Source organism: Theobroma umbraticum, unplaced genomic scaffold (assembly GCF_002168275.2).
Source record: "Theobroma umbraticum cultivar Fairchild unplaced genomic scaffold, ASM216827v3 scaffold_204.0, whole genome shotgun sequence".
Lineage (NCBI taxonomy): Eukaryota > Viridiplantae > Streptophyta > Magnoliopsida > Malvales > Malvaceae > Theobroma > Theobroma umbraticum.
Genome location: NW_018397267.1, coordinates 5,853,061 through 5,861,325, shown reverse-complemented (window position 1 = coordinate 5,861,325; position 8,265 = coordinate 5,853,061). Strand labels below are relative to the sequence as shown.

The 8,265-nt window shown below is 36.2% G+C and overlaps 1 protein-coding gene across 1 annotated transcript; it reads right to left on the bottom strand.

The window, feature by feature from the left end:
• On the bottom strand, positions 1-5,099 carry HTH (Glucose-methanol-choline (GMC) oxidoreductase family protein). Its single transcript, XM_021439186.2, has 6 exons — positions 4,772-5,099; positions 3,605-3,983; positions 1,713-2,023; positions 1,178-1,563; positions 414-982; positions 1-306 (listed from the first exon to the last, which is right to left on the bottom strand). The coding sequence occupies exons 1-6, from the start codon at positions 4,845-4,847 to the stop codon at positions 252-254; spliced, it is 1,776 nt and encodes a 591-aa protein (XP_021294861.1). The 5' UTR covers positions 4,848-5,099; the 3' UTR covers positions 1-251.
• Between the last annotated feature and the right edge of the window lie 3,166 nt (positions 5,100-8,265).

Genomic DNA, 8,265 nt, shown 5'->3' with positions numbered 1-8,265 from the left:
TATCCAAAACGCTTTTTTCATTTTTTGGGTTTTCATCAGTCTGGCACCAACCATTAGGAGCACAGTCAAGACGAGTTCATGATATAAAATATAAATTAACAGCACAAATCAATTGGAAATTTGGTAATTTCCAAGGCAAGCCTAATTTCTACATACTTACGCACTTGCTAAGAAAAGCAAAATCGCATTCCGGTCCTACTGCTAAAAACAAACGTTGCTTTTTCAAATGCTGCCAGTTGGTCTTCGTGTCATTACACACCAGCAGCTCTTCCTAGCCTTCTTCTCAAAATCTTGACTCCCATGTACCTGCACACGTCAAAATAATAAGCCAGGTTTCACCCAAAAATGGTTGTGTCCCACCTCTTTTTTAAATAGTTAATATGTAGCTAGTCAAATGTGTATTCAAAGCTTACCTGCCCATCATCAAGACAGTGCCCTGAGGATTAGTTCCTGGAGATTCACTGAAAGTGGAGCCATCAACAATTCGGAGTCTGCTAGTGCCAAGAACTCTGTGGTCGGGATTCACCACCTTGCCAACGTGGCACCCGCCATGGTAATGCCAAATTGTGATCACCGTGTCCTTGCAGAACTGCTGTAGGGACTTAGTGTCATTAGTATGCTTCGGAATAAGGTTAATGTTTGCCTTGACACTCATGTTAAGAAGCTTCTCTACAGTTGGTTTGTCACACTTTGTGAAGTTTGTGAAACGGTCTGATTGTATAACCTTCGCAGCCACGCGGATCCCATCAACACAGCGCTGCAGATCATGTGGGTGGCCGAAGTAGTTGAAGGTGACCGAAGGATTGTCATCTATGTTGGTGTTGACCAGGTTGAGATGGCCTGTGGAAATGGGCCTGGCAATCTTCTCTAAAATGAAACCTCCCTTGAATGCCTCATGTGGTAGGTCTCGCTTTCTTTTCAGGAAAGCTTGAATGGCTTCTGGTGTTCTTTCCTTTGGAGGAATCGTAGACAGCTGCCCAATCTGGTTTATTTCACGAGAGGCAGAGATCATCAGAATGAATACCTCCTACCTTTATATTAAAAAAAGAGAAGATTTTTAGATCAAATTATTCAATGATATGCCATCCTACAGAAAACAATTCCTAATTCCTACAAAAAGCATTGTAGGAAAGCATTAATTTTCCCACCTTGGTGGATTAATCAGTGGTGCACTTACCTCTGCAGACAATATTCCATGATGGCAATGAATGCTATCTTGGGACTGTCCAAATCCGCTGCTAGCTTCAATGTACACTCCCATCTTCGTAATGCCTACAGTTTGTATAAGGGATTGTTCCACGGGTCGATTAGTGGGGACAAAAACTGAGTTCATGGGATTATCAGCCATGCCTTTGCCAACAAACTCGTTGTGCAAAACCATGGAAATGTTCAACTTCTCGAGTTCTGCTTTCGGTCCAATTCCACTGAGCATTAGCATTTGAGGAGTTCCAATTGCTCCACATGACAAAATTACTTCACTCCGTCGGCTGTTCGTGAGAAATGCCTGATGCTGGTTCCCATTTTCATCTTTGAAAATCACTCCCATTGCTTTCGGTCTCTTCCCTGAATCAGACATTACATGTCCAAGACTTGAGCTCTTTGAATATCTCATACCCATTAAGTGAAGGTTCAAGAATTACGTTTTCATAAGTTTAATGTCTACTACAAAAGAAAACTACACTCAAGTTCAATTAAGCTATTAACGTGTATACCTGTTTTATCAAACAAGACTTTTTGGACCGTGGCATATACCAAGACAGTAAGCATTTTGGGGTTTGCAGTAGCAAGTAGTTCAGCTGCAGTGTGACGACGCCCAAACCGGTCGAAAATGGTACCTCCAACTTTAGTGCCATAGATATGGTCGTAGGTGAATCCATTATAAGGTGCAACCCCAACATCTAAAAGACCGTCCTTGAAGGCACCCTGCCATCCTGCTAGTTTAGGTTGGTGAACAATTTGCTTCTCTACCCATGGATACGACTCATTCACTAGCCTTGCATCCCAACCTACTCTCCTAATGAAACTGCAATCCAACAAGCTTAGACATCAATGAAATCGCAGCTAATCATTTGATTTACCATATTTTTGGTACCTAGTTATTGTTATTGTTGTTGTCGAAAAATAAATGTTATCAGTTAAAATTTGAAGGACTAGGAGAAAAAAACATAAGAATGTGGTCCCAACAAATTGTAAGAAAAAGGAACTTGACGGTACCTGCCATATTTATTGTTAAATATATGGAACAGCTTTTTTCATGCTTCATTGTTAAAAAGAAAATAAAAAAATGGAAATTGAAGCAGATGAAAAGCAGTTGGGTTAGTATAGAAGAATGGGTAACTATGCATAGCCAAAAAATTCATCAAAAATATATTAGGGGAAAAAAATGCAAAGCCACTAAAGAAAAAAAAATTAAAAAAAAATAGTGCCCTAAGTCCTAATTTCAGGTGGTCCAAATGTGTAGGGCACAAAAAAAATTAATGAGTCTCAGTCCCTAATAAGTGTCATTAACATTTTCGTTTGGATCTGTAATATTCACTACCTAATCACACTCATGCAATCAAAATAAAAGGACCACTTTAAAGTTCACATCCAAACATTTAACAGCACAAAACAAAAAAAAAAGAAAAGAAAATAATTATATTTAAGAAGGAAAGAAGACTTCATTAAAATGGAAGATGGGAATCATAAATGTTTTTCCTGTTATGCAGTGCAATGCCCTCTTATCCCTCGGAAAACCCCAACAAATTGTCCTTGATAACCGAGGCTTCTTGGCCCTTGACTCTTTGTTGAGTACGTTTGGACATGATCATCTCTTTGCCTTCAGAAAGAAAGAATCACCACCCACAAAGTTTAGCAGTTAAATGCTTGTGGACAGCTAGCTTTTCTGGTTTCATTCATGACCACCATTTTATATATAACCTGTGAACTAATTTGCCAAGTTTAATAATTGTTGGACCGAATTCTCTTATAATTAATTGCTTTTCTTTCTTCAGCATCTGGATGATTTACAGGTTACTTTCCAAAGGAATTTGGTTTTTTTTTCTTTTTCCTTTAATTCTTTTCTTCTAATTCTTGTGTTGAACTTCTTTCTAGCTAGGCCTAGTTGGACTTTGGTTTCACTTGCACCCATAGTAATTTTTTTAAAACATGTACAGTTTTTATGGGAAAACTTAACTGCTCTCTGAGTATGAGATAAATAATGAACCCTTGAAATGCAATGCTTTATGACTTTTTTATTAACTTAGGCTCAAATTTATATTATGATGATACTAAACAAACAATGGGGAAATCAACCAAGAAATTGGTTCATTATTTAGTTTGTGTGTCACCATCAACCTAATTGTCTTATCATTGCCATTTTAGTATGAAATTTTTGGTTCCTTTTATTTCCAAAGGCCAGAAAATTCCAATAACAGGAGCAACAATGACAATGTGGATGATGGGACAATGAACCATTTGTAACTGACACCCTGAAAAAATTCTTAGCCTCAATTAATATATATGCTCAAGCCTATGTAATATGTTGTTTGTGAGAAATATTAGTACTATTTTTTAAAAAACAGAAGAAAGAAAGAGAGATAATGAAGAGTAGAAATTAACATACTCAGAGTTTGCTCTGGTGTAAAAGCCAGCATTGATGCAAGTGCCACCCCCCAAAACCCTAGCCCTAGCATTGAGGACACCATCAGTGGAAACGAAAGGTTGGGAAGCAGAACTAGGGGAAGTGTCTGCCAAGGCAATGTGGAAGTTGCTGAGGAAGGAGACATTGGCATTAGAAAAGGGAACTCCACCTCTCTCCAAGAGTAACACACTGAAGTTTCGAGAGAGTGTGGCAGCTAAGGGACACCCAGCTGTGCCTCCCCCAACAATTATGTAGTCATAGGAAACTTCATCAGTGTTTGATGATGAGAACGATGATGATGATGAAAATGAACTTGCCCTTTTGATGAAAGGGTACCGGAATTCGTAGAAATCCTTGGCACCTGCATTTGCATATTTCCATTGTTATAGTCAAGCAGAATGCTCGAAGTAATCAAATTTGCAAAGGAAAGTTTGTTTAGAAGTTAATTCTCCTCCTGAACATGGGTGTTACTTACCATTTTGACAAGTGAACTGTTAGTAGTTAATTGAAACTAATGTATGGTAATTAATTTCCTAACTCAAAGTAGAATACAGACCTTAGGGACATAAGTTTAAAATGAAAAAACATCTACCTATCCCATCCAACTAAAGGAAAGGAAAATATAGAGACAAAAAATTAAGGGAATTAAGTAGGAGATCATAACTGGCATTAATCTCTTCCCCAGTTTTCCAAATCCAATATGTGTATTGAAGACGCTCTTGTATGGTAAATTTTGATTTATTTTTTTAATCCACTTACCAGCACATATACAAGTGCGAGGCAAGGCAATGGATCAAACAGGATGAATGAAAAAATCATCATCTTACAATGTCTATGGCAACTTCCACTATAATTAAGAAAATATGATAAACAAAAAAGCAAAGAAAAAATGAGATACAAGGATCAATCAAATTCAAGTTTTCTCAAACAGAAACAGATGTAAATAATTAAGAACATTTTCTGATTCTTTTTTCACCTATTGGGAAAAAAAAAAGAGAAATACTATTGACCCCAGAAGGGAAAAAAACTACCAGAAAAAACAAAATGAGGAGGATACACATACACATATAAAATATCAAAGACAAGAAAGCATCAAATTAGCAAAGAGATGGGAAAAGAAAGAAGAGAGAAGAAGAGGAAGGCAGAAACCTTGGAGTGAAGAGAGAGTGTTAAGCCCAAGAGCCAAACACAAAAAGAGCTTCACTGCCCCAACAAAAGCAGCCATTGAAAGGCCACTGCAGAAAACAAACTCACAAAACTGCTAAAACTGTTTTGCTTCCGGATAAACAAAATCCTCTATGTGGCTCTCTCTGGTTGGCCTTGTTTTGTGTGTTAACACTCACTATATATATAATATATATATTGATATACACCTTAGCTTCAAGACCCTGAATGATGAATATAAAAACACCAAGATACAGCAGCTAAGCTGTAACACTGCCGATTATAATGAGATAAAGAAAAAAAAAAAAAAGAAAAAAAATATTGCACTCATCAAGGAATGCAGCTATCAACAGTATTTAAGTGCACTGAAACGAGGGCTGGTGTAAGTCATTAATGGAGAAATGAATGCCACGGTTGGAATAGGAGACCGTAGCCGTTGGATTAACTATTGTGCTTTGATCATATCCATCCAAAGTTTGTATGTGGCCAGCTCACGAATACCAGCTTGGGGTTTTTCTACTGTTTTTTTTCCTGAAAAGCTCCTTTTCTAACATCTTGAAATAAAAACCTAGACTGTCCAAAGACAAAGGGACACATCTTTTCAATGTAAAATGCATTCAAAGATTTGTTTTTCCTTTGACATGAGATTGCAACTGATCTAATTCTTTTTGCTGCATTAATTTATTTTGTACTCAAAATCTTAATTTCTTGTAATTAACTTGTATTTTACTTGATAATTCATCAATCACCATGTACATGTGGGTGGAATTAATTTTTATCACAAAAATTTAGAATGGTGATTAATATAATTAATTATGATCTGTCGATTGGTTGATGGGTGTGGAATTTGGTGACATGATCTGATTAGGGGTTAAAAAATCTTTTAAAGTCATGAGCTTTCACTAGTACCAACTAAATATTTTTGTTTATTAGCTTCCAAAACTACGTTCTATATATATATATTTCATGAATTAGAAATTAATATAAGGCCGAAAACGATTGTTAGTTCAGTGCTGCTGGCTATTTCCATATCCCATTGAAAGTGCTGTCTTTGTTACACAAGTTGGGACAACATTTATGAACAAGGTGTGATCAAAGTCATGGATTTTTAGCATAACCAATGTTGGTCTATTCGTATTAAAGATAATATGTAGGGTACTAGTATTTTTTCTTAAAAGAATATTATCAAATATTAGTCGCGGTCGAGGATAGTCTTGTCACTTTCTCAGCGAAACCCACAAAATTCATGACTCCAATTCTCATTTTTGGAGGATAGAATGATCATGGCCAAGTAAAAAAAAAAAAATGAATGATTGCAATCCCAGAGTGGAACCCTTCATTTATTTGACCAATCACGAAGTGACACACTAGCATACAGTTCTCTACCATCCAAATTAAAGATCGTAACAAGCAAAATGTTATTACAAATGAATGTTGTAGGGACCAATATTGTTACTTGTATTGTTCCCCACTTTTCTACCTTTGTTTCATGCATGGTTCTAGCTAAACAGATTATATGTAGGGCTTACCATATATTAGTATTACCAAAGAATAGTGCATAAGGACTAGGATTTTAACAAAAAAAAAAAAAAAGGAATGAAAAAGAATCATTTTCCCTATATATGTTTCTCTTAACTGGGAAAAAAAATTAAGGTTGACAACTAGGTCATATAACCCACATCATTAAATCAACATACCAAGTTTTTTTTTATTTAAATTTTCATCTAGATTAGATATATGTATGTGGGTGGTGACAGCATTGACCAGCTTATTAATTTCTAGCATAAAAATGGAAGAAGATTGATTCTATAAGCAACTAATTTGGGTATTAGTATAGCTAGTTCTACCTTTCAAAAAAATATATATACCTAGTTCTAAAAATATTGTGTGCCCAATACAGGTTTACTTCATCGGGCGTACATTTAATTCCCAACAAACAATTGAATTATTGATTATAGTCAACTCATATAATCATTTGCTTTATAACAAAGGAACATAAAAAATCTTAGTCCAATAATAATAAATTGGTGATGGCTTTAGATGCAATTTAACCCAGACTTCAAGCCAGGCTGTTCAGTTTAAAACCCCAACTATTTCTTTACTTTCCTCCTCCAAACATTGATTCGGTTAGTTAATACTTTTTGGGAAAGGTTTTATATCTTGAGAGAGGTTTAGGTTCCCAGTGTTAAACCAAAGATATGATGAATGAATGTTGTATGTATTATTAATTGGATGCACATTTGTATATATGTAACGGAAATTTGGGACCTCCCTGCATTTTCTTTTCATATTGGTTTCGTTGTGCAATATATATATGTCAATTTCTTCTTGCATGTTTCTACTTCTGATTCTACAATGAAGATAATTAAGCCGAAGCTATTGAATACACCGAAGGAAAGGGAAAAAGACAATTTACATTCGTTGAATCACAAGTCAATAAAGAAAGAGCTGGTTCAATTGTCCGAGCAACCATTTATTTCACGCCTTGAACCGAAATCTACCATTGGCTTACATTGAAGCCTTTTGACAGCTCTGACTCAGCCACTCTGACATGTCTCATCCCACACCCAAGCAAATCAACGGCAAATGCACATGAATAAAGCTACTCATCCAGCTGTAAAAAGGACTGTATATCGTGTGGTATTTTAAGAATAAATCAGAGAGCATCAACAATGTCAACTAACTGATCTTTTCTTGTTCTTTGTCTTTTTTATCTTTTTTGCTAAGCAATAATGTATAACTTGTTTTATATACAGGAACCAACAAACAACAAAGAAAGGCATTGTTCTCATCTTAGAATTCGATATACCGATTTCGAAATTTTTGAGATGGTAAGGGTGAGATCATTCTCTTTCACCAACTACCCCAGTTGGAAACAGGTACCAAGCACCATAATGTTTTCACTTATTGTGTGCTACCCATTTATGGGGGTAGGAATTAGGACCCAATCCTGAAAACAAAATTGTGAATGTTTAAGCTTGCTGTACGATGAGTGCAGTAAATATACATATATTGATCTATGTAACAGTGTCACGATTAGGGCCTAAATTGAAGTAGCTACGGGTCTCCCATCTCCCCTCCTAAGCCAACAGCGGCACGAGAGCTCCATTATACATCCCGCATAATGTAATGTTATAGTTTAATTTCTAGGCCTTATAGCTGCAACAGCATTTGCTACCGCCTACTCCATCAAATGCAAGAAATTAACAGACCGAATCAGTTGTTGATGCACATGCAATGCATATCTAAACTTGCTGTGAAAGGCCTTGTGAGGATTCTGCAGATCTTAAAAAGTTCAGGGCTGAGACCCCCTGAATCTTTTAACTTCTATTGGGAAGGTCAGGAGTCTCCGGAAATGCATAGCACCATCGTAAAAGTAGAGCTGGTTCTGGCTGAAGATTCTTTTGACTTGTTTTGCATGTTTTCCATCAAACCTGATAAAAATTGGACCGTAATAATATATCATTCTTCTAATATTA

What these genes read in the sequence shown, in the direction of transcription:
- HTH (XM_021439186.2), bottom strand. Translation starts at nt 4,847, where the DNA reads ATGGCTGCTTTTGTTGGGGCAGTGAAGCTCTTTTTGTGTTTGGCTCTT. An exon ending in CACTCTCTCTTCACTCCAAG is followed by an intron (nt 3,984 to 4,771) that starts GTTTCTGCCTTC and finishes ATGCAAATGCAG; the next exon opens with GTGCCAAGGATTTCTACGAA. An exon ending in TACACCAGAGCAAACTCTGA is followed by an intron (nt 2,024 to 3,604) that starts GTATGTTAATTT and finishes GTTGGATTGCAG; the next exon opens with TTTCATTAGGAGAGTAGGTT.